The sequence below is a fragment of the Perca flavescens genome, chromosome 22 (assembly GCF_004354835.1).
Source record: "Perca flavescens isolate YP-PL-M2 chromosome 22, PFLA_1.0, whole genome shotgun sequence".
Classification (NCBI taxonomy): domain Eukaryota; kingdom Metazoa; phylum Chordata; class Actinopteri; order Perciformes; family Percidae; genus Perca; species Perca flavescens.
The window spans coordinates 16,838,564-16,864,803 of NC_041352.1; the positions used below are offsets into that span (position 1 = coordinate 16,838,564).

At 40.5% G+C, this 26,240-nt stretch overlaps 1 protein-coding gene across 4 annotated transcripts in view; it reads right to left on the minus strand.

Annotated features, from left to right (window-relative positions):
- The window catches only part of kiaa1217 (KIAA1217 ortholog), an 89,028-nt gene extending 63,199 nt beyond the window's left edge, over window positions 1-25,829 (minus strand). For 2 of the 4 annotated variants that reach the window (XM_028568886.1, XM_028568885.1), the window contains exon 1: window positions 25,615-25,824. In XM_028568886.1, coding sequence (XP_028424687.1) covers window positions 25,615-25,822 — 208 coding nt within the window. In that variant the 5' untranslated portion in view covers window positions 25,823-25,824. Of the gene's footprint in view, window positions 1-25,614 lie in introns of all 4 variants that reach the window. The other 2 variants (XM_028568880.1, XM_028568881.1) reach the window with 2 other exon arrangements.
- Window positions 25,830-26,240: the final 411 nt, after the last annotated feature.

Sequence of the window (26,240 nt, forward strand, 5' to 3'; positions counted from 1 at the left end):
AATAGCCCGGCTTAACGAAAACATCCTGTGTGTCACAGGCTTTACAGAATATTTTTAGGAATAGGACTTTTTCAATCTGAACTGTGGCTAAATGAGAGTGTATTAAGTTTGTCAGGCAGAGTGGTAATTATGAAATCATTTCACGATAATGACTCATTAGCAAGCGGCCAATTTGGTCTATAGAGAACATAAAAAGCTAACATCTAAGGAAAAAGGTCAAGACACTGCAGGTTGTTAAATACCGCTCAGGACAGAAGTCTCATCCATATTTATTGGGATTAGGCAGCTTTAATAATCAAATTCAGACTTCTCTTAATTAACAATGGGGACAGAAAAGGTGCTTTATACACTTTCAAAGATTGAGAATGACATTTGACAGTTTTACAGGCCTGACATAAAAGGGTATTTGTAGATTTGTAGAGACAAATTATAATTACAGGTGCACGGAATTCAATCTCCCCTCTAACCTGGCCTCATTCTTTGTCATTCAACTCTCATTTTGCCTCATGATCAATTTGCTCACAGGGCAGAGACGGTTGTAGACGGGTGGACAAAAACATACAACTCCTGTTAATGTGTAAACAAAGCATGTCTGTCACTGGACAAAAACAGTCCTGGTACGTTCTTGTGTGTTGTGGGTGGCACCACGTCAAACCAAATGCCTAAAGAAGTGGACAGATGACAAGAGAGTCGGAGTGATGTTTACACTGGGAGAAAAGAGCTGAGGGGGGTGGGGGTTAATAGCGACTGAAGAGTGTCAGAACAGTGTCTGCTTGAGCCTCTCCTGCCTCTGTCTGTGAGCCTGTGGGTGGGGAACGTTTGTCTTACCCCCCCTCCCTTCTCATCACTGCCAGAGAGAGAGGTGATGGTCAAACAAATGACTTCACTGAATTGGTGGAGTCAATGAAGTATGTGAAACTTATGAGCGTCAAGAAAAAGTTGAAATTGTGTTTGTCGTCTAATTAGGACAAGAATGAAGACTCATTTCCTGAATTTAAAAAACAACAACTCTTTTGACCAATTACCAGATGTTTTACAGTTGTCTTACTGTGGATCCACCCATTTGTAGGTTAACCTAAAGTGACTTTTCTAACATTCTCTTTGCAGTGAGACCTACAAAGAAAATATAATTTTACGACTTGGCAAATTTTCCATGAGCTCCACCAGCATCCAACATCACGAAAAGAAGCATGATTTCCGTCTATGGATAATCCTTGTCACAGAAAAGCCTACAGCATCGAGTGCAGCAAATGCCGAGGTCTAACATAAGCCTCTACCATTTCCCAACAGCACACAATAAGAGACAACATCAGGGAAACACATTTGCAATACTCTGCAGGAGAGATATTTGTTTGCATCCCAGGATATTTACTTGGAGCTGAATGTTCTTTTCTGCTTTAGATATCTTCCAGTGGTTGAAACAATCATCCAATTCCATTCAGACCATTGGTGAATATAAAAAAGGTATACGAAAAGAGGGAAAACTGAGAAGACTGACACTAATGAATCATTATTAGTTGAACAATAAATCCTTATTAAATCATTTTCTGCTGGTCTGTCACATTTCTAGGTAGAAGTCATTAAAATGTTGACATTAGCGGTTGAATGAAAGTCATCTCACTTGCATCCAAGAGGAACACAAAAAGTCTATGTGTATAATAAAAAGGGCTTAACTTCTGCTCCTTTAAAGGTTGGCAAGATAAGGTGGTATATACTGTACTTTCATGGCAGAAATAAAAGATTGCCTGCAACTGTTCCACAGAAAATTATTTAGCTCAAAATGAGGTCAATATACAACGAGTAGAAGTCAATTAATATGACAGAGATTTAGTCGGATTACCTTGCAATCATCCCACCTCTATTAGACTCAAGTTGTTTTGGCCATAAGGATGGCTTCTGATCTAAGCTGCTGAAATGATAGAAAATCTTCCTAGAGGACAAGATGAGTTAATAGCAGCTAATTGAGAACATAATTCGCCTCAGGAAAAATCTTACTGAACAGAACTGTTAAAATGATACCAGCAGTGGACACTTTACTGTCCCAGTTTTTTGTGTAATTTGGGTTAGCTGAACCTATAATATTGCTTCAACTCAAAAGTGCAATATGCATAGCATTTTTTCTGTGTCTTTCTGTCTTTTTATCTCTTTCTGTATCTTTACAAACTCAAACAAACCAATGCACTTTCAGGAGCTTCATTCAGTGGGAATGTTTTATCATATCCATAACTCAACCACCAATCGGAGCTGAAATGAAAGCTCTGTAATGAGGTTTGATCAAACCCTGAAGCTCAATGAGCCGTGGCGTGAGCTGGCTGGGGGCCCAATGAGGGATGACAGTGCAGACAGCTCGCAGGAGAAACACCTGGTCAGGCCTCCCTCCCCCACCCCTTCCTGGCCTCAGCGCTGCTCGGCCACATGCCACTGGCCAGGTGTGTTTCCACCGAGCGCAATGTCCCGTGGCAGCCATCAAACTCCACAGCCACAGATTTGCATCAGCTAATACATATGGCCCAGGTTAGTGCTTGATCTCCTGCTCAGATCCAGACATGATCTGTTATGTCTGGATGCTGACGCAAGAGAGCAGTCCAGCAAGGTAATCAAGTGGTCAAGACGTAACCTCAGAGTACCATAATGATATCAGACAAATGGAGGCATATGTTCAGTAGCTCCTGTGTGCCTTTGCTTGTAAAAACACTGCCAAAATCACTGTGCCTCATATGTTAGCATTTAGACAAATAGCTTGGCTGAATTAAACTGGCAGCCAAAGCACTGCCTTAGAGGTAATAACAGTTTCCTCTGGTCTTGTGACAAATTGACAACTCGCTACATCAGCAAAGCAGAGAGAAAACTTGTGAGAGACAGTCAAATGCTGTCAAAGTGCCGGAGCGAGCGATGAAGGATGAGGTCCGGGGGGCTCTGGAAAGAGTGCAAGGGTGCAAGCTCATTTGTCTTTGTGACGAGGCACTCCTCTCAGACCTGGGAGCTGAAGTTGATATACTCATTGCTGAAAGAGACACAACAAATCACAACCATCACTGAACACCTGACTGTTAAAAAGTAGCCTAATGAGACCTTAACATATCTGTATTACTCCAGAATTAAATACAAACAGTGCTAAACCCCCAAAATGGCTAATTGTGGGCAGCCTAAGGGTGTTACATATGAAATTCTGTTTTTCTGATAGGATGTTGCTTTTGCTGATTATTTACACAATTAGATTTATCTGGATTTTTGATTACTAATGATGATTAAAAAAAGTAAACCAAGTTACACATTGAAATTCATATCAAACGCATGTCAATGGCTGTGAAATTAGGTGTTTTTTTTGCATTTGCTTATGCAGGCCAGTCTATTCCAGATGTAAATCTAATATACAGTGGAAAAAGTTAAAGCGGTATTGGAGAGCTCCAGACTGGAAAATAGGCTTGTTAAGACAGCAAAATGCTTAAAATGCTTTTTTATTTGCAGTGGTGACAAACTAGTGAAATAGTAGTAACTGTAAGGCATAGAACTCAGATAAAAACAGAGATCACTATTTACAACAGTTTACTGCTCTGCCTATGAATCTATGTGACATGTGAGTAACACCGTGTCTTTGAAGTTGCAAATTGACATTGATGTTCACTTTGAGAGGAGAAACGCAGCATCTCCCGGTGGGGAAATAAACCAATTCATTTGATCCAGAGAGCAAACAGCACCATACATAGCCAAATCTACAGTAAATCTGATCTAAAATCAGCTACTTTTATCTACAAATGTCACTCCTCTGTGATCTAGAAAGGGACGTTCAGAAGCAGTGAAAAATATTAAAGACAAGTTCTGGAGAGTGCAGAGTAGACGATTCATGTTACAAACAGTTTGGACTATGTTTTGTGAGAGTGACCGTGATGTTTTCAAGTTCAGCCCCTCATGGTCTGACCCTCACCACTCGTCTCCCCCATTAGCTTAATTAGACACAGCCACACACACATTAGATGGTCCCCTTTTTGCTTCACACACTCAATAGCTGGCTGCAGTTCAAGGCACCACAAAAACAGCTATGCAAAACAAGCAGCTTTCAGAGCCAGGGGAAACCATCAGCAAAGAGCACACATACATTATGAACACTACGCTGTGTGCCATTCAAAAAACCCTCTGGAATTTAAACTGACATTGAGTGCAATAATAACAACAAGCCACTCCTCGAGTGATGCAAGAATATTTGCCTTAGAATACATCGGTTTGAATCCAGAGAGGGACTTGACAGTGAAGAAAATGGGTGTTGTTTGTACTCACATGTAGATGAGTGAGCATCTGTGCGTTTTTAAGTTCAGATCTGTGTGAGAGAGTGAGCGTGTATGAGATGCAGCTACTCACCTTTCTTTTCTGGCTCTCTGGTCTTTTCAGTTCGTCATGATAGAAAACAGTCTTGGACACAACCAGAGTGACACAAACTAACTAACACACCGTCGCAGTCCCAAACTTTTTGCTCTCTCCCGGCAGATCTGCACACTTCCCATTACTCCCCCTCCCTCCCTCTCTCCCTCTCTCTCTCTCTCTCTCTCTCTCTCTCTCTCTCTCTCTCTCTCTCTCTCTCTCTCTTTCTCTCTTACTTCAGCACTTCCTGGGCTGCTGTTTATGCTCCAATCAGGCCATTCAAGAAACCGTCGTGCCCCTCCACCCCCTCCTCTTCCTCAGCCAAAAGCCATTGTTTAGCGGGGGCTTGTCACATGTAGACGTCTGTGTGTGTATGTGTTCCCTCTTGACCAAGACGGCACCTCTTGCCACTACCCGAAGTCGGTCTCCTCAATCAGGAGAAGAAGAGTAAGGAAGGAGCCAACTACAAGTTGAAAACGGAGGATGGGAGCAAAGCTGGTAGCTGAAGAAAAACATATGGAGGGGGCTTCCTGCTTGAATTTCTTACTGGGATACACATTTTCAGACATGAGGAAAAGGGGGATAGCAGTGTTGAGGGTGGGGGTGTGTCTGGAACTTTCTCTCTAAATCCAACAGCTTGATGTTACAAACCGCAACCAGGCTCAGCCCATCATAGCCCCCAGAGAGCCTCAGAGGTTTTTCTCCAAAACAAGACGCCTTTCCCATAGTCTCGCAAAAGTGTTCACCACGATACCTCAACCCCTTCTCCCAAAGCCCTAGCCTCTAATTCACTGTTTCACAAAGCCAGCCAACCACAGCCAGGCCAGCTCTTCCCAGGCTATCGGCTGAAATAAAAAGGGTGGAGGTGTGAGGGGGTAGTAAGGTGAAAGGTGAGGCGTGGGAGGAGACAGGTTGACAGCAACACACAGAGCTTTTGTTGGTGTTGTTAACATTTCCATCATCGCATAATGGTAACACCTTGTGGGTTGTGTAAGAGTTCAGACCCAACTTAAGACATTCAGGTGCAACTTAAACCACACATTTTACTTTCGAGATAAAACTTGAACGGGAAGCAAAATATATGTTCGGAATAAGTTAAATTGGATTAAATGTTAACATAGACAGTCAGAGGATAATTTTAAAGGATCATTATGGTTTATAAGAAATTGTTTAATTGTCTGGGTATGATAGCATTGCACTCACCAAAGTAATTACTGAGATCTGGGACCATGGTGAAATGTGTTAAAGGGGCACTCCAATGATTTAGTATTGCACTTTGATAAAGCTGGGAGACTTAAAAAGTGACGAAAAGGTCGAAGCAGTGGAGGCAGTCATATCCTGACTATTAGTACCTAGTATCCTAGTAAAAGTCGATCTCCAAAAACACATTTCCAACTTGATAGCATCTTTAATCAGACCCCTTCGTGCCTGGTAAACACCCACATTTGTCAAACTCCACATCTCCAGTTTGTAATTCAGGCTTCATGTTTTAAATTTGTCTCCAAGCCCAATTCGAGATAACCCCAATGACATCATCAGGGTGTTGTTTTTTTACTGACTTTGGCGAGCCCCCTCTAGAGCCACAGAATACATTTTACAACTGTTTTCCTAGGCTGAGTAGTACTCCACATGATTGATTAACTGAACTTGATGTGTAAAATCGGTGGAGTTCACCTTTATATTCTGTATGACAGTCTGACTTTAATGCTGCGTTCCAAGAGCTCAAACATCAACTTAGTGACTACAATCCTATTATTACAGATCAAATTGATGGCCGAAACTATAAAAATAAGACCCACTTTGTAATAAACTGGAGTTATCCTTAAACCGATGCTACTGTGGTGGAATCCAAACTTGAAATGAACAAACTAAACCTCTCTCCTCTGCCTTCCTATCCACTCTACTCATTTTTTTCTTCTCTCTCTCCTATAATCTGTCCTTTCTTTCTGCTCTGAATGCAATACATTCAGTCAGTCCATCAAGCCACATGGGCAGATTGGGGAGCCTCTGTGCCAGGTTAGACTCAGGAAACATTCATCTTGTTGTTTAGTCTGGGCACCATGTGTTGGAGCGGGGAGGCCACTCTCCTCCACAGACCCCTCCTCTTGTGCACACAAGCACAGAAAACCCCACACTGACAGACATGATCTGGATATTTACTACTGTGTAGTGGCTAAGATGCACAAAACAATGGAACTTCAAAGCGACAGCACTAACATGAAAAGAGAAAATGTGCACTCATACAGTGGCTCAGGTGTGTCAGCATGGAGGCTTTGTGCATCAGCATATATTTCTCATGCTGCTTCAATCACATAATAAAGAATGAGATGTTGACTCAGAGCAAAGAGTCATTTATGGAGCAGATAACCGGAGGCAGGTACTGCAACTATATACAGCACAATATTTGTGCAGCTGTGTGTACGTGAAACTGTATGTGCATATGCTCGTGAATGTAAATTGGACTCAAGGCACTATGTGAAAATGGAAATGCCTTGACATCACTTTCTTCCTGCATGAACAGTATAAACAGTGACTAATCCATTCATGCTAAATCCTGCCATTGCTGAAAAGAGACCCAAACAAATGGAGAAGGAGAGACAAAACAAATCCAAACTTTTGGGATTTAATAGTGAGAGAGCAGGTGAGGATTACACCTGAAGCTATTCAGTTTGCAGCCTCAGCCAGTGGCAGTCTGCTGTGGAGGAACCGTTCCTGTAGTCACCCAGTGAATGAGCCACCTGTGTGTCTTGGAAGACACCAAACTTGGCAGCGCTTGTATAATATGACTTGAGTAAAGAGAGTGAAATGACAGCCAGTTTGCTTCACACAAATGTCAATAGACTCAGGAAAAGAGATTCAGTAGCTTCATAGTCTCATGACAGCTTAAAAACTTTTTAAAAGACGTGAAAATTAGTGCCAGACACACTTGTGAAATTCAGTAAAGATGGGTCGTATTATAAATAGAACTGGATGAGAATCCAACATGATAGCTTGTCATGTGGCCCCTTTAATCCAGCTGTTGCATTGTTGCTGGGTATGCTGAAAAACGCTGCCATGCTGAAATGTCTATGGGGATATGCTGCTGAAATTCCTATACATGAAACATTAAGGTTCAGCAGTTATCACTTAATATCTGAGTCAAAGACAGGAGTAAAAAAAAAAAAAGTTTTAGATTTTATTTTTAATTTTACTGTTGCACTTGATATCCTTAACACCCATGTTTACCATTGTAAAAACAAGGTTAACAGCTTTACTTAGCTATTCTTTTTTTAAAGATTATTTTTGGGCTTTTCTGCCTTTATTTGACAGGACAGCTAGGTGAGAAAGACATGCAAGAAATTGTCACAGGTCGGATTCAAACCCTGGACCACTGCTTCAAGGCATAAACCTCTAATTACACAGGCGCCTACTCTACCCACTGAGCCAAACAGCCCCTACTGAGCTATTCTAACGCTTTCCTCTGACCCCCCCCCATTTAGCATTTATTAGCAGCATATAACATCAGACGCAGATATAAGGAAATTTTTATTAGTGATGAGCGGTATATCGTTTCACAGCAAATACCGGTGTATATTTTCGTCATGATATGAATTTTTAATATACCGCTATACCGGTGTATTTGATTACACAATGTTCGGAACGCTGCGCCGCGCAACACTGTTTCAGATGGACTCTTTTCAATGTTGCGCTTCTAAACACGTATGGTGCGACTGGAGGGTAAGCAGTAGTGCTCTGGTGTTACATTACGGTGATGATGGATAAGATAGACAATGAAAGTTCCGAAATCGAAGCTGTAGAACTAGTAGAACATGATGACACAGAAGAACTTGTGCCAGAAAGAGGAGCCGTGTCTGTTGTTTGAAGTTTTTTTGGTTTTAAAAAACCGTGCTAACTGTACACGTCGCGCTAACGTTACTCGGCTGTGCTAACGTTAAGACCTGTCACCTCAAGCATGCAGTGGAGCAACATAATGAACGCAATAACAATCCACCTACGGTCCCACTACAGACTGTTGAGAAAGACGGGTTCAGAGAAATGATTTAAGATATCTTGCCTCGCCAAAATACTTCCGCCAAACGGCTAACGTTATTCAAACAACACCGAAGCAAGCTGACAGCGGAGCTACGTCCACTTTTCTACAACAACCTAACGTTACCTGTGGTCAAGGTAGTGTTTAAACAGCAATCTTACAACTATTTTGTTTTGAAAAGGAAGCATGTTAAAGTTGTTGGTATGTGTATTTATTTAATTTAAGTTTATTTTACTACTTTGTTTTTTGCACAATAAAAAAATAGTTTAGATTCTTTGACTGTTTCATGCATTCTCATTCATATAACGTTATTGTATAATGTTGTGGAGCCAAGCAAACCCTTTAATAAAATACAAACTTTTAGTAAACATGATGACATTGAAACGTTTCTTTTTACATTCTGACAGTACTGAATACTGACAGTAAAATAAGCCATTATAAACCTATATAAAGGCCCAGTCAAGCAAAAGAAAGAAAATACCGTGGTATACCGTGAAACCGCCAGAATCTTAAAAAATACCGTGATACAAATTTTTGGTCATACCGCCCAGCACTAATTTTGATTAATATATTAATATTTAAACAGTTACTATATTGATAACACAGTATAATATAATACATCCTTACAGTATGTTATGAAGCAGTTTTTAACTATTTAATACTAGAATAAATTAGTCACAGATGGGTTTAAAAATATTTCACTAATACAGTGAGTATTAGTAGAGTTTGAAGGTTCATTCTTGATCTTGGAAATGGTAGCATGACAAAAAAAACAGTTATTAAATTCCAGATATTTTCCAGACTTTTCAACCACATCTCATTGACTTTATCAGTTGTCACAGAGACTAAATAATGCTTTATAAATAAAACATTCACCAAATGTAATGAATATTAATAGAAATAATATATTAATATATATTAATATAATCCTTTCTTTCATAATTGATTAAGTTATGTTATAGTATTACAATATTGCTATATACTATTGTTAATCATTAATTAACTGTATAATTGTGGATAAATGCATTCATAAACACATGAAAAAGGTGCCAGTTTTTATGTGTGTTATGATACACTGGAAAATTACAGTATCATATAGGTTTGACAGTGAAAAGTATTGCTGCAGAGTAATTTTCACTTCAGTACCCAGAACCTCAGAGTCAGTGTCTTGCTGGCTCACAGCAGATTTCAGTTTGCAGGGCATCTTTCTACCAAAGAACAGAACAGAGTGCAAAAAAAGAGGCACCAAAGGCCTTGGCTGCCGTCCACCCAGATCCCACTCTAGCTCGTGGGCCGAGCTGCCTTTTTTCATATATTTGGCCTCAAATCATCCAAAGCCCTGGTGAGCTTCTGCTCTCTATTTTAAAGCCAGTTTAATAATATTCAACAGGGAGGCTGGAGAGTTTAGCCGATGGCAACAATGGACACTAGTCTAGTATGATCTCTGAGTCAGCGTTGAACACTCCGTAAGTGCATGAAGAGAAATCTTCTGAGTTAATCACTTTACCAGTTTCAGTCTGAAGATGATGACTATTCTTACATTATGCAAATAATGCACAACACTGTGCATTGAACCCCATATTTAACCCGTCACAAATACATCTATGTCTAGATACCACAACTCATGCTCATAACTTGATGTAGCAGCTTGGTGAATGCGCCTGCCATTATAGATTTCTGTGTAGGAGAAGTTAAACAGCTATTGATTAAATAAATTAATAACAGCCCAACGTAATGAGAATGTGAAGTGAGAGGTGTGAGATCAGACCCGGGCTGGAGAAGTGAATGTGGCACTATGAGGCCAGTCTGATTGTCCTGTGGCCCGCTGCAACAGTGACAGAAAGGAACAATGAGACATAACTCACGCCGGGAACATAGCACAGAGGGTCAGAGGGGTCCCATGACTGTTTTTCTGTCTGTCTGCCAGTCTGACTGTTGCTCTCTCCGTCACACACACACACACACACACACACACACACACACACACACACGTGTCTGAATGCAAGTGGGAGCATCCGTGAAGATGTAGTCAGACAGATTACGTCCTAGAGATAAGGTGAGTGTATGATTCTGCGTTGAAGACTGGTCAGTGCTGATCTGTCTTCCAGTCAGACAATCTCAGAGATGTAAAGCAAAGAACGTGACAGCTAAGACAGGTTCAACAAAGGTATCAGAGATTATAAAGCAGAGGAGAAGTGCTAGCTTCAGAGTCAGGTAAAAGCCGCTGCAGGTGATCATTCAGAACGCAGCAGCTCGACTTGTCTTCAACCTCCCCAAGTTCTCTCACACTACACCACTCCTCCGCTCTCTTCACTGGTTACCAGTGGCTGCCCACATCCGCTTCAAGACACTAGTACTTACATACAGGGCCACGAACGGATCAGCCCCAGCTTACATCCAGGACATGGTCAAACCATATACCCCAACCCGCTCACTTCGCTCTGCATCAGCCAAATTGCTTGCTGCCCCCTCACAGCGAGGGAGAACTAATCACTCAACCAAATCCCGACTGTTCACTGTCCTGGCTCCTAAATGGTGGAACGAGCTCCCCATCGACATCAGGATGGCTGAAAGCCTACCCATCTTCCGCCGAAGGCTAAAAACACATCTCTTCCGACTACACCTCGGATAATATAAAAAAACAACAACTCTTGAACCTGCACTTCTATACGTTTCTTTGTAGCTTTGCTTATTTAAAGCTACTTGTTGTCTAGAGTTTGGACCTTCTCAGTTGAATGCACTTAATTGTAAGTCGCTTTGGATAAAAGCGTCAACTAAATGGCATGTAATGTAATGTAATGTAATGGAATGATCTGAAGACCACAATCCAACCTGTTCCCAGATCTCAGGTCTGAATATTCGACTGAGCAGAAATACTTAATAAAGAAATATCTAACTAAAGTAAATCAAAAAAGTGCTTCTCTTACTCAGTGACTACTTTCAGGATACCCTCGAGTAAAGCTGTCAGTTACTACAAGAATGAAATTACAGAGGAAACAAAAGGACCCACGATGCAGAGAAAATGCCTTCACATTGCATGCCAGCCAACGCACACAATGCACAGTTTTCTAGAATTATCTTCAATTTTACAGCCTACAGTTGAACATATTTGATTGGGTTGATAGCATGTTCACGTTTACATCTACATGCTAACATTTCTTTAATCTTAAAATGAATAATAAAATAATGACTTACAGTTGTAGGAACAAATCTTTTACATTGTTACTGTACATGGACAGTGGGTTATGTGCAGATGTGGACAGCCACAGTTAAATTTGAACACCGGGACACGAACACCGCTCCCCTGGGTGACAGTCGTGTGCTTTGGCACCCATCCACTATCCCGCCAATCATTTCTAGGGACAGTACAGGGGGCTGCCTTACAGCAAATGTCAATGTGGGGCAGTAATACTTGAAATACTTGAAATACATACAAATTACCATGTATTACTTTTTGTAGCAATATGTACGAACAGTTCATGAGGACAGACTGAATATAATAGCAATGGCATTAATTCAAGTTCACAAAAGCCAAAGAAACTTGAACTTAAATGGGGGACTGCTGAAGAGAAAAATGTCTACCAATCCAATGAGACCCAAGATATTTTTCTCATTACTGCATGCCTTTATTGGTACCACACTTGATATCACATAATCTCTGACTGCAGTGTTTTAGAAGCTTTGCTGTGGTGCAATCTTTAGATGATTGTGATTACTTGATCTAAAATAGTACTAGACCAGTCAGGTCAAAGCATTAATAGACTGTGAGTCAAAACTGGAACACTGAAGCCTTAAATTTACAGAGAGTCTTACCCCTAACAGATGGGTCCTGATTTTAGTATGAACACAGACATCTTTGCACTTTAGCATTCCAGCGTTACATGCTTCTAATAAACTCTGTGTTTGAAGACTACAGTGCTTTTTGTAGGATCATTTCAAATGTCAATAACCCCTAGACAGTGAGTGAGTGTGTGTGTGTAAAATGGTGGACAATTATGCCAGGCCCCCATCTGGTTTAGGCAATGAACCTGTCCGGTCAGGCTCTTCTCCTCTCCCCACCTGCTCCACATCTGTTCATCACTCCATCACCATCTCTGCCTCTCATACTTCCCCTCTATTATGTAACAACTTCAAATGATTGCAGCCCGGCAAACAATAATTGTAAATACATGTTTTTTGTTTTTTTGTCATAGAAATGTGATTCCTTATCAGGTTTACAGAGTAATACAAAGCATTTAGCTTAATTGTGTTTGGCTCATAAGTGCACTTTAGTGGCTTCTGGTGCAATATAAGAATTATTGGTCTTAATATAATGCATTTAGATAAACCATGAATAATGACACTAAAATATTTATTTGATGTTTTATGTAATGTCAAAAGAAAGATGAACACATGTGCTTTCCCCATAAGAAAGGGTTTATAGCTGCAGTGCTGCATCTTCCTGTCAAAATATGTATTATGCAAAACATGTCTGCAAGGAATTTGGAGTTAAAGCGGCCCTAAAGATATAAGTCATTGCCTATCGATAAAAGCATCCTGTATTGCTACTCTGGAAAATGTTTCAACAATGAATAATTGATGATTGCTGGTTGCACATCAAATTAACTGCCAGCTGTCGCATTATGAACTGTGGGTCTCAATCAGCAACTTAGCATACCCTGTGTGACTTTCCATAGATATGAGACTCTCCCTGCCTGCCTGTAAAAGGATTTCAGGGGATCACAAAACAACAAACAAATGTGTTATAAAATATGCAGCACTGAGAAACATTTGGTCCCGATCACAATTAATATTCCGTCTCCAAGAGCATAAAGAGGACAAGAGAGGAGAGTAAAAAGAAAAATTAGCTTTGCTTTCTTGTTCCAGCTACAGCATTTATGTGGCTCCATATGGTCACAGTGTGAAGCTGTGATGATAGACCATAGATGTCCATACAACTACAAGAAGAAATCTGTCAAATTACATAAATTCACTACTGCTTTCCTTTTTTTTGGGGGGCATTTATAGGCCTTTATTGACAGGACAGCTGAAAAAATGAAAGAGGGAATGACATGCAGCAAAGGGCAGGTCAGAGTCAAACCCGAGGCCCGCTGCATCAAGGAGTAAACCTCTACATATGGGTGTCCACTCTACCAACTGAACTATTCAGGCACCCAAATTACTATTGCTTTTAGCATGGTAATATTACCCCATGGTTTCACTTACACCTCTGTAATTGTATTATTGGAATGTTTCATGACCCAATTACACTTTATTATTAATTTTCTTTATTTCTGGCAACATTTAGTTAAATCAACTTGCCTTTTTCTGAAGGAAATCTACTAATAAGCAAGGGAGTGTAAATGAAAGTGAGTAAGGCTGTTATCACAAAACACTAAAAACTGTGTAGCTATTATTTGTCAGGCAAATGCAGAATTCATAATCTTAGTGTCTCTTTTTAATTTAAGTTTTTAATTGCATGTTCCAAAACTAGGAGTCTTTTTCTGAGTCAACCTTCAAGTTAGAGACGGGAGAGGAAGTTAGAGACAGAAAGGGCTGTAATAGCTCTCTCTTGCAGCCTTAAGGAGAGAATAAACTTGGCCAGTATGGGGTGCTGAAACTTTCAGGATGTTCGAACAGGGTTTAGACTGACAGTAAGAAGGGACCTGCACAGGTCAGTGGCATCCCCAAAGCTTAGCAGCCCCAGCATCCGTTCTCAGGAAACAACAAGCCTGCAGGGACAGACGCACATCCACAGTGTCACCATCACTACCCAACTTCCATACATCATCTGTCCTGATAGTGTACACCTGTGCATGTGTTAATATATCTGTGGACCTGTGATGTTGTTATGGTGGAACACAGATGAGACTTATTACACTTGCCATGCAAAAAAAACACACTATGCCATGTTTCCAAAATTAATATATTTGATTTATATCCTTGTTTCACCGGCTGTTGAATAACACCAGAATGGGTCCTGCCCATTCTGCCTTACATTATTTTTTTCTCCAGTCTCTCTGGTCATAATAAATCAAATATTATATAACAAGGGGTGTTATATAAGAGTTTTTGATGCCTATCACAACCCATCGAAATTCTTCTGCTGGGCGTCTTGCAAAAACCTTTGGCTGGGAAGGATCATGACAAATGGTTATTTGGAGTATTATACAAGGAGACAATTAAAGCCGATAAACAGCCCCTACAAAGCAGTATCTCGGAGCAGTATTCAAAGTAAAGGGATTCAATCTTTTTATCCTGTCATTCGGTTGAATGGTCTATTAAATGTGCTCCTATCTAGCTTCCACTGCTTCTAAAGTGATAACATATTGACCCTTTTGGATTTAATTCTTATGATGAACTGGAATAAGTGTTTAAGATTGGAGATAAAAGTGCAACAAAAAAAGGGGAGGATTTAGAGAAACTGCTGTCACAAAAAAATCATGTGCATCCCAGTTTTCTGTGACATCAGTTTAGCGGAAATCCCCTCCATTTGCTCCCCGCAGCTCAGGCTAAAATGCTGCGTCAGTCTCATGATAGCTTTAGCTGCCTAGCTGGAAAGCATGCATGTCTTACAAATGATTTCATCACACAGTCAAATTGTATTATTCCCCTTTAGAAAAATCCCCAGATTTAAGAAAGGGAGGACATTTTAGAGAGGAACAGGGCGGCTGTCAAGTGTTTCATATTTAGGGGAAAAGAAACTTGCCAAAAAGTAAAGTTTTTAGTCACAGCCTAATTGAACAAGTTGCACTAGCAGGGAGAAAATGAATAAACGTCAAATAAAAATTGCATGAGCGGCATAAACCTTCATGAGGACAGAAACTCCATTTTGGGCATAATGAATCAAGTTCAACCTGAAATCCTATTAGCTGTACAGCTGGGGGCGCTACATGCCAGGAGCTATTGAACTCTTCAATATGGAGTGGAAGAAACTCACCACACTTTCACTTATGTCAAAGACTTAAGTGTAGTGAGGTGTAATTATGTGAAGTGGTAGGAAACCTGCTCACTATCAAAAGCAAAAGATGAGAGATTCCATATGTGGCCAGGAAGTCTGTTTTATTTCTAGTACAAAGTGCAGTGCAGCATGAATAAATCTTACTCTTTTTTTGGTAATAAACAGCACACATTCTCAATATTTTACAGCTCTGCTCTTCTTCAGAAACAGGTGTAACAATATAACTAGCTGTTGGATTAGAGGCTAAAGAGTAGTGAAAAGGAAAAGTCAGACAAATAATTGAGGATAAAATGATAGAAAAAAAAGTATCTATGTTATTGATTTTATTTTCTTACACTGACAGTATAACCAGGAATTCATAATTGAGTGCACATGGGTCACACTGATCTTAATGGCTTCAGAGCAGGGTGAGGTAGTTCTCTGTACTGGCAGTCATTATGTTAACTACGACAGCCTGAGACCCTGCAGAGCACATGACAATTATAGCACAATGTCTGTCTGTTCTGCTGGCAAACGAGGTATATATTTAAAATTGACTCGATTATTTTTGAACAAGCCACAGTTAGGCTGCACACAGTTATTAACCAGTAGGATGTTGCAGCTTCTGATATCAGCACTGCGCCCTTTTAGAACAAGCACTCGGTGCACTGCTGCTTCGCTGTTGATTTGGAGCACCATGATATGCACCCTAACTATCCTTCTAATGAATTTATAATGAATGTGATAGCTTTAGGCTCTCATTTGGACTGACATAAGCATATATCAGGTCTCACTGTAGATATACCATTCTTATTTTACGCTGGCAAGGAAAAGTCTCTTAGGCTTCTTATTTATGAATATTTTGTTCACCACGCTCACTATAGACAGCCTAAAGCAGCACAGCTCATAAACATTTAAAGCTAACCGCAAAAATAAAAAACCTGTCTTGACTCCTGGCATCCATTTCTAAAAGGAGAAACTGGCACAGTTTGTCTTTGCAAATAAATGCTGATTTTTTTGGTGAGCAAACACTGACATACTTTTCTGAGAGAGGGGAATGCCTGAGTTATCAGTTTCATATTTAGACAGACAGAAGCTAAAAAGCTAAGCTAAGTTGCTGCTGCGAAAGCAATACTGTTAGAGGGGTTGAAAAAACCATAACCTCCATAAGAACCACACAGGTAACTACTGTGGGTAAACACGCTGTTATCATATCACATTCCACATGCACCTTTATTAAATACTTGTTGATACATGCACCTGTCTGAAGTGCATATTGCACTCTCAGCAACTGCATGTCCACACACACTGACACAGACACACAGATTAACCATGACGAAGAAATGCCACTGATGCAGCCAAGAAAAAAAAGAAGAAAATTATATAAAGAAACATAAAAGAGCAAAGTATGTACCAGCTGTGGCTGGCATTTTTTTCTGCTGCAACTTTTTAATTTCTCTTCTTCATCTGTCAGCCTCTCTCTCTTCCTCTCCCAGGACAGAGAGAGAGAAAAAAGAGGCCTATACATCAGTGAGATTTACTGCTGCCTCATCCTGCTGAGCACTCGTAGCACATGGTGTACATCATCAATAATCTTTACGAGCCAGTGCTTTGGCTTAAACACAAGGGTAATGTGTTGCTCCTGCTGGAACCACAAACTTCCAACCCAGGCATCTTGGAGCTTATTTTCAGTCTTTATTTTATGCATGTAATTGCATCACAACATTTAAAAAGAGAATTTAAAAAAAAGGTGATAGCTTAGCGATCCATCTCTGATAGACAGAATAAAGGTTTACCAACATCATTTTTGATACAGTTTGATCACAAGATAAGACATGTACCAGATATTAGCTGCTATGCTTGTTATGCTTGTTTGAAAGCAATGTTGTAAGAAATGTTATCCTGGTTGTTTGCTGAGCTGTTTGACGCACACACCAGATACTGTATGTTCACAGCCTGTTATCACTTTGTTTTGGAAACTGGGACAGACACAGGCAGTTTTGAGGCAGTAAAAGCTGCTGTTGCAGTAAAGTGGCACAGAACACAAAGTCAAGAGGAGAATCCTAAAATGACCATGGTGCTTCAGATATGCATGACGCTTCTATTTTTGAATTTATAACTAGCATTTACTGAGCAGAAAGGGAAGATATTCTATTCCAATGTGACTATGACATCCATTTCCCTTTACAAAGTTCAAGGATCAACCAAGAAGTAAACACTAAGCGTGCCATTTGTCCTCAACAATGAATAGAGATTTTTTGTGTTGCTACCAGTTCCTTTTCCTGACAATAAAACTCAACTATGTTTTCAAGAAATACCCTTAAAAGCTCTATTTCATGCCCTGTTGGAGAACTAAAAAAATGGGCATTTAAATGGAGAAAAAAGTTGTAGTTATATTTTTTAAGGCCCACTGGAAGATCCAACACAACTGAAGAAACAATATGGTTTCACCTAAAATCTCTGGACATATTTTTAGGGTGGTGATTGATTTCTCTTTTCATTGTTATGTTAGATATGGTTTATGTGAGGTCAGCTAAAGGTCAGTAGGTCCTAAACTTTTGTAACTAGGAACTCAGAGTTTCACTTTCAAGCCTGCCATGGCTTGAGCTAATGAAAAAAAAACACTCTCTAAGTCTTTATGAAAGTGACAATACAAGGAAAGAAATCAGTTAATGGAAAGCCGTAACAGTGTGGTAATTTCAGTAATGTGAAGCTTAGATATTTATGCCAGGAATTTAGAAATTGCTTGTTGTAATATAATAGTGCAACCTGCACTTTGTGTTTAACCTGCATTCAACCCTATCTTTAGCCACATCACATGTCCTGGTCATCTGACAGAGTGTACAGTAGGAGGTAGCTTCCCCATGGTACATCATGCGGTCCACATCTCACACTCACCATTAGTCAGCTATGTGTTCATTTTCAAGGTCTAGTTTTTATTCAAAGGAATAGTTCAACATTTTGGGACATACAATTGCTGATTTTCTTGCCAAGAGTTAGATATAAAGCTCAATATGACTCTCATGCATGGAGCTTCGAGAAATGAGGCAATTAGCTTAGCTTAGCTTAGTATAAAGACTTGAAAAAAGGGAACAGCTAGATTTGCTCCATCATAAATTCAAAATACATCTACCAACTCTAAAGCTTACATTATATCTTGTTTGTTTATTACTTACAAACGTTCCACAAATAGTAACAAGCAAGATAAAAGGTGTTAATTATCGATCATTACAATGCTTGCAGCCGTACCTTTGAACACTGGAGAGAACCAGGCTCCCTGCTTCCAGTCTTTATGCTAACCTAACTAACCGTCTCCTGGCTATAGCTCCACAGTCTTGTTAGCACCGTAAGGTCACTAACAAATGGTTACAGCATGTAACTCCAGGTAAAACCATAACATTTTGATTGCTTAGTGTATTTAGTTTGTATGTGTATGCATCAACAAATGAGATACAATGTGAGCCTTTAGAGGTGTATTTTCCACCTGCTTCCAGCCTTAATGCTAGCTACACAAATGGACTCCTGCCTTTGGCTCCATACTTATTTAGAGCATAGACATAAGAGTAGTATCGATATTCTCGCCCAACTCACTGCAAGAAAAGGAATTAGTATATTTCCCAAAAATGTCAAACTATTCCTTTTATTTTAACTTAACCTTGAACTCAGTTCTGGTAGAAAATATCTCCTAATCTGCATGCTGCATGGAGACAAAATTATCTTAATGACCTCAACCAAATATTCTTCCGGCAAATTATCACAGATGGATACTGCCAGCAACACTAAATATTAATGTAATATTAAAGAAAAATCCAGTCCCCTGAAACAACGTGCCAATGTGAAAGAAATAAACACAGCAGGAGATTCAATTGAATATTTTTTTGAGTCTGAACTACTGAGATAAAAGTGTGTGAATATGTAGCAGTTTGTACATACAATAATTTTTGTGCACTTCCGCTAATACCCACACAGACTGAAAAGCAGACAGTCAGACATTTACACACACATACCACATCTTGTTTGCCTGAAGGGCAAAAGTGTGTAAGAGGGGAGGTGGAGACATATTGATTTCTCTGCTGACTCTTTAAAGGAAACCCTGAGGGAGGCCTTGCATCCGCTTACACTCAGTTGGGTGAATTAACCACATTTATGCTTTGGGCTAGAACGCACACACGCATTACATATACACATTACAATTATTTGAAAAAATTTGTACTAGTAGTGAGATGTCTGGTTTGAAGGAATTTCATGCCACATTTGCAGTATTAGCTTTTAAGACTTTGCTGTGTAATCAAGCCAAACTAATAGGCCACACTGGAAAGTAAATATGCATAAGATGTAGACATGGTAACATTTGACATCAATAAGTAAAAATCTTGGGGAATTGAAGTTTGGGTGTGCATCACAAAGATTAAATCTTTAGTTTTATCCTAAATCTGCCGCGGTGATAAAGCCAATCTTCTCTACTGTCTCTCTATGAGAGCTGCACAGCCTCAGGAATCAGGAAGAAGCAACATTGCCCCAAGCTATACCCCCAAAGAAAAACACACCAGAGACAACACGGGGATTTACAATACACACTCATGAGTAGTCACATAACCAAAGCTCTTTCTTCTTGCTCAGTGGCCCGATTATTGTCTTTTTCTGTTTGAGGGATGAGTCACATCCACTCATTTTCTGAACAAACACCCCAGGTCCATGAACACACCATTAGGTCACCTACTCTTCTTTCCTCTAATGACTTCTTGAACTTCTCTCCAGTCTTCGGGTACTCATTGACAAACCAAAGACAAAGGTGAGTTGTCTCGCACAGCTGAGAAAACACTAAGGCATTGCCACTTCCTCCCTTGTGGCAAAAGTTAGTTAAAACATTTAAAGACTTATTTAACTGGCTTACATTAATAGAGGAACAAAATCATTGCCAAAACCTTAACAAAAACAGATATCTGAGTGGGTTAGGGGAACTGACGTAAATGGATAATCAATTTCCCTTGTTCAAAGCAAAACTTTTAATTTCTGCTGCTACTTTTCTCAATGTTTGATCCTCTTTCAGATACTGTTGAGATAGTAAGGTAAATCTTTTATTGCCACAGGTGTGAAGGATTTAACGTTTATTTTTCTCAAGAACAGAACAGCATAGGCCCTGTTCAGACCAGACATTAATATACATCTTGGTTGATCCGATCACAAGTGGACAGCTCTAAGTACGTCATTTCACACCTGGCAGGTAGGCAGTACTTCAATGTGGCCCAGAAGACAATCAAGTACACACTGCAAAAATAATTTGGCCATATGCATCCCAGACCACTTACATGTAGTCCGAGCGATCGGTTCTCAATACATCCTTACTGCGTCTTGGCTGCCTCCACACCTGTACTGATCGGATCACCCAAGATGCATATTAATGTCAGATCTGAACAGGGCCATAATGATGAGTAAATCATATGAAGCCATACAGTAAAACTTTGTGATTGCTCGATTCAAAGTGAGAGTGGGGGGTTTGCTTAAAATCAACCCCCTTCTTACGTGCTTCAATTTGTCAGCTCAATCACACCCACAAAAAAAATATAAGTCTGGGTAGTACATAAGGAACTCACTCTTTAAAATCCCTTTTGGCACAAGATACTGTGCAAGACATTGCACAGCATCAGGGACCATGTTGGAAAAAAGTGTTTCTCGCTTTTACATGTTATCCCTTGGATCCCCTTGTTGTCTTTCTATATCCATAAATAAACCAAACCAAACCAAAATTGCACAATGTGTCAGAAACTTGTAAACAATCCAATTCTGTAACAGATATGTACATAAAAAGGTAATTAAAATAGATTTCTGAAGAATTAGAATTACATATCCATTTTAGTGGACAAATTGTTTGAGAGAAAGTATTTTGTAATCTTAATTACTCTGCCTGATAGTTGTCAAAGAAGAAAAAACACAGAGAGAGAACTGGGGGTTTAAAGAGTCACGAGAGGCTGCAATTATTGTAATCCCTACTCTTGGCTTCAATGTCAAAGAAATGGGTGATCACATCCCAATCCTCAAACTCATTCCCATTACACTAAGCTGTTTTTTAACCTTTCTTTCAAAAGGAAGTAAGGCAACATCTGCGAAAAACAACTGGCATGGATACTCATCTCTCACACTATCAACAGTGAGTGTTTCAGCAAAATTGACAGTGTACTATACAGTGAGCATGTAGAAACATGTAACACTTCTCTTCTCTCTCGCTCATGCATACGCTGTTAACACCGTTGTCTACAGCGACAGACTGACATCTTAATAACCTCCATCACTCATAAACAGACTGAAGAAACTCTGCACGTACTGACGTGGTAACAAATCTTGCAAAACCATTTCAGGCAAGAAACAACATAACACAACATAGTGTTGGTGCCCAAGTCTGATGAGATGAGTAAAGACAATGCAGACAAAGCATATGAAGCCCCCAATTACACCGTGTTCCAGTGTTGTTGTCAAGACCACCTAAACTGAGACCAAGTCATTACCAAGACCAGAAGAAAAAGAGGTTTCTAGAGAGTTTTGGTACAGAGGCAGATTGATAACTTTAGCTACTTTAGCTAGCGTCACTTGCACTTACCTTTCTTTATGCTTCCTTACTTAGTGCAGATTAAAAAAATTAGGTGGTCCCAGCTGTGTCGGTTAGCGTTACATTGCAGAATGTACACACTGTTGTGTCTTTTCTTTTAGATGTTGTTTTGCAAATAAACTCTTTTAATAAAATATAATCAATTAAATGTAATACATTAAATGTTATTACCAACGATTTGGCTGACATCTCCCAGACAGCCAGAGCTTCTTCTCCTGCCACCTACATTTACTTTAGGAGTGCGTGTTAAGGGGGGCGGTGGTTAACAGTAACACATTTCAAACTAGAAATGAGTCAAGTTATTGGTTGCATTTGAAGCAGAAAGTTTTACATCCAATCACAGTTATGATGTGAACACATGAATCAGACAATACACAGACAATTTAGTGATATCCCTGCAGTTGTGGTCTTGACCGGTCTTGAAACCGACCAGTCTTCATCCGAGACCGAGACAAGACCGAGTAAAAATGTGGTTGATTCTGAGACGAGGCCGAGACCAAGACTGGTCGCGAGTACTGACGTGTTCTGTTTCTTTTATTGACTCACCTTCTCAATCAACAAAAGCTGAGCTCATCCAAAATCTGAGCATTCACCTTATCTCAGAGCCTCAAGAGCATATTGAAAACAAATCCTTGCACGATGGGGCATGGGATCAAAGGTTCCATATGGTTACACAAGAGGTGAAACACTTTCAAGTTGACCCAGACACAAAGAGAGAAAAGATTCTGGGAGGCCTGGAGATAGCAAAGATTGATAGGAGAGCCAGAGAGAGGCTAAAGTCAAAGTCTTTCCAGACCTTTACCTTTCCAGATGTTTTCATTAACTGGTTAGCCTTGCCAAGTTAGTTTTGTACAATAGCTGATGTTTGCATCTGTCTCTATATTTTTAGAAAGTTAAAACATTAAAGTGAGCCTATGTAACTTTCTAGAGAAGAAACAACAAGAGACAACACACACACTATGTGACCAAAAATATGTGGACAAACAGGACCTGTGCACAAAGCAAGTTAAATAAAGAAATAGTTTTCAGAATTTGGTGTGGAAAAACTTGTCAGGGCTGCACAGAGTGCTGACCCTTACCCAATACAACACCTTTGGAAAGAATTTCGTGGGCCAGGCCTTATCAGCAAACATTGGTGCCCAAACTCAATAATACTTGTTGCTGAGAGCAAACCCCTGCAGCTAAGTTAACAATCTTGTCGAGAAGGGTGGAGGTTGTTATGGTTTTGGAATGAGATGTTCATATATGGGTGTAATTTTGGTGTGTCCATATGGTTTTTCCATGTAGTGTACATAATAATAAATCAAGAATCCTAGGATGCCTAAAGGAGTAAGCCAAAATGTTGCTGAATCCATGGTTTGATGCAATGTCATATGGTATCAAAAGAAAGCAGAACTTGAACCTGTTCTCGAGACATGTATTATATCATCTCTGGACAGAAAACGGATTTTGCTTTCGGTGGAAGTTGCCACTTTAAGGATGAAATTGGGCCCTTTGGCGCTCAGCAGTCAGGTCTGAAGCTTTCACACAGTAATGTTGCCTGTCATACACACTTATCATCTGCCAGTGCGGTGTGCATCAAGTCTGTCTGACCTGTGGGTCTGTGCTTTAGCTGCCCTCATGCACTGTAACTGGCATAATCTGGAGGGATGAGGACCTGGCACGGTCTGAACCCCCCACATCAACCATTCTTGTTTGTATACAAACCATAAGTGGATAGGGAACATGATAAGCTTCCCATTAGCCTGCACTGAAAGGGTATTTAATTGTGTTGGGCTTTTTAAAATCCAAATACTTGAGCAGCACATGGCTCCATGTAGCCAACAGCATTTATATATCAAAGGGCTGTGGAATCAGTCTAGTGTATAGCTAGTTTCTAGAGAGACTGGACTGTTCGAGCACTGCCTTTTCAATGAGAAACTTCAAAGTCACTGTTCATAACAAGAACTCACACTTCAAAATGCAGCGGGACTGAGGCGAAATGCAGAGAATACACACAGTTCATTTAATCTTTTTGATGGTCTGCGTACTGTATATGTGTGTTGGCGGCTATGGCATCTTTCAATAACCAAATGCCCTTCAAATGCTGTCAAAATATGACGGGAAGAAAAGGAATGAAGAGGAGAAAGACGCAGAGAGAAACAATAGTGGAGAGGGTGTTAGAGAGAAGAAAGACAAAGAAACGCACAAAAAGCGATGAGCAAGGGAGAACATGAGACAAAATAATAGACTGTAAAAAGAGGGGTTGGGTCACTTTCCATGTCCTCAAATTTAGACGTACGTTCCATTTAAATGTTTAGGTAGAAATTTTGATGCTTTATTGCAGTAAAGTGTACTTACTTATCAGTGTTGTTTCTATGCACATTTAGGACCAAATGAACTAAAGGCAAATTGACCAACTGACCCCAACTCTTGAGAAGTGAATCAACTCTGCAGAAAGACCCTTTCTTTGTGTACAGAAGAGACTGGAAGCTGCACAGACAAGAACATCTGGTTTCCTGTACAAACCTGCCCCCTTATAACCCATAACCTGTCTTTACTGCAGGGAGGGATTCACAAGCAGACACAGCTCAAGACCTGTTGATTTCCCAGCATGCCCTGCTCACATTCCTGACCTCCTTCTGTCATTCTTTCGCTTGACTCAACCCTGTTGCCTACATCTATGTCACCCCCACACTTAACTCCCCCGCCCCTTACGCTTCCCAACTACTGTCTTTGAGTAAAACCCAAATAGTTACGTGTGATTAAAGAGGGATTAACAGGAAACATTTTTAACAGATGGGAAAAAATACACAAATTCATCCTCTGATCAATCTTGGTGAAGTTGCCTTTAAGAGTGTAAAATGACTGTGACCTGACAAAACCATGAAAGCTGGCACCCTGCAGAGTGGGAATCTGGTGAGAAGGCCAGAAGGGAATGATAAGACCACTTTTCTCAACCTCTTGGTCCCCCATTTCTTAATCTGCTCCCCACAGAGACCAAGGTATGGGATAGTGACAGAGATCCCATGAGCAGACACTCCTCTCTTCTCCATCAAGGCCATGTTAACTTCAAACTGACAATAGCACTGCGTCGAAACATTAAGTATCCTCATTCATTTCAATGACACCAATGCATTGGCACAGCGGGGTTCTGGTGAAATGCAGGATCATCCAGCAGAAAATGCAGCGTTGCATTCCTGATAGAATACCTTGTAAAATAAACAATGTTATTATGTTTACTACTACAGTTTATCTCACGATTTTTAAAACTCATAGTAGTATAGTAGTACATAGTATAAACTGCGGTGCAATGTTTTTGTGTCTGATAAACCTCCAAACGAATTACTCAAATTGAACTTCCTTGATTTACACTTGTATCTGCAACAGCAGAACCTTGCTTTTTTTTAACACTGTGCTATTTTTGGACCGAATGCCTGTTAATTGTGGCTGTGACATGAGCCTCCCATCCTTTGCCACAGGGTAGGAAGGAGATCACAGATAACCTGAGGACCTAATCAATACACAATACAATGAACTAGCATTAGAGGGGACACACAACAAGCACAAAACGCCTGTTCCCCGTCATGCACAAACCATATCACACCACACATTTAAGGGGATAAACACACACACACACACCCACACACACACACACACAAGATAGACCAAAAGATTATTGGAGACAAGTTGGCATTCAGATAATGAAGTCGGTTCATTACTTACTGTGCACAGAGCCTTGCTGCTGACTTGAGGCTTTTGTTGTGCTGATCATGCTCTTGGGAGGGACCATCTCCATGTTTAGGCCCCTCTCAGCTGGACTCTGGCTGGGGGCCGGAGTCTGATTCTGGGTCTCGCTCTGTGCTTTGTGCTGTGGCATAGTGGCCTTTAAATACTTCTGTCTGCTCAGGATACCGTCGCTACCTGCCCTCATTAGCTTTTCCCCCACACTCAGAACCCGGGCTCGACCGGCCGTGCCAGGGCATTCCTTCCTGGGGGAGGGCAGCTTGGATCTGGACCCTATTGAGGGGGGGCGGGCCAGCCTGGAGGCTTTGGACATCCTGCAGGTCAGCAGATCGGTAAAGCTCCTCTGTCTTTCTCAGCCAGGGTGACTGCAGCTGTGTCCCGTGGGCTATCCAGGGATTCTCAGCTCTCAGTGAGTGTGACTCTGTGACTCTCCAGCTCCAGCCTGTTGTGACTCATGCAGGTAGGCTGAGAGGGCCAGAGGGAGGGCACTTTTGGGAAGGCAAGCTGAGGGTGAGGGGTGGGGGGTTACCAGTTTCTTGGAAGGTGTTCTCTTCTCCTGGCGTGGCCTCCTGGGATCATCCTCCAAAGCAAACAGTGTGTGTGTG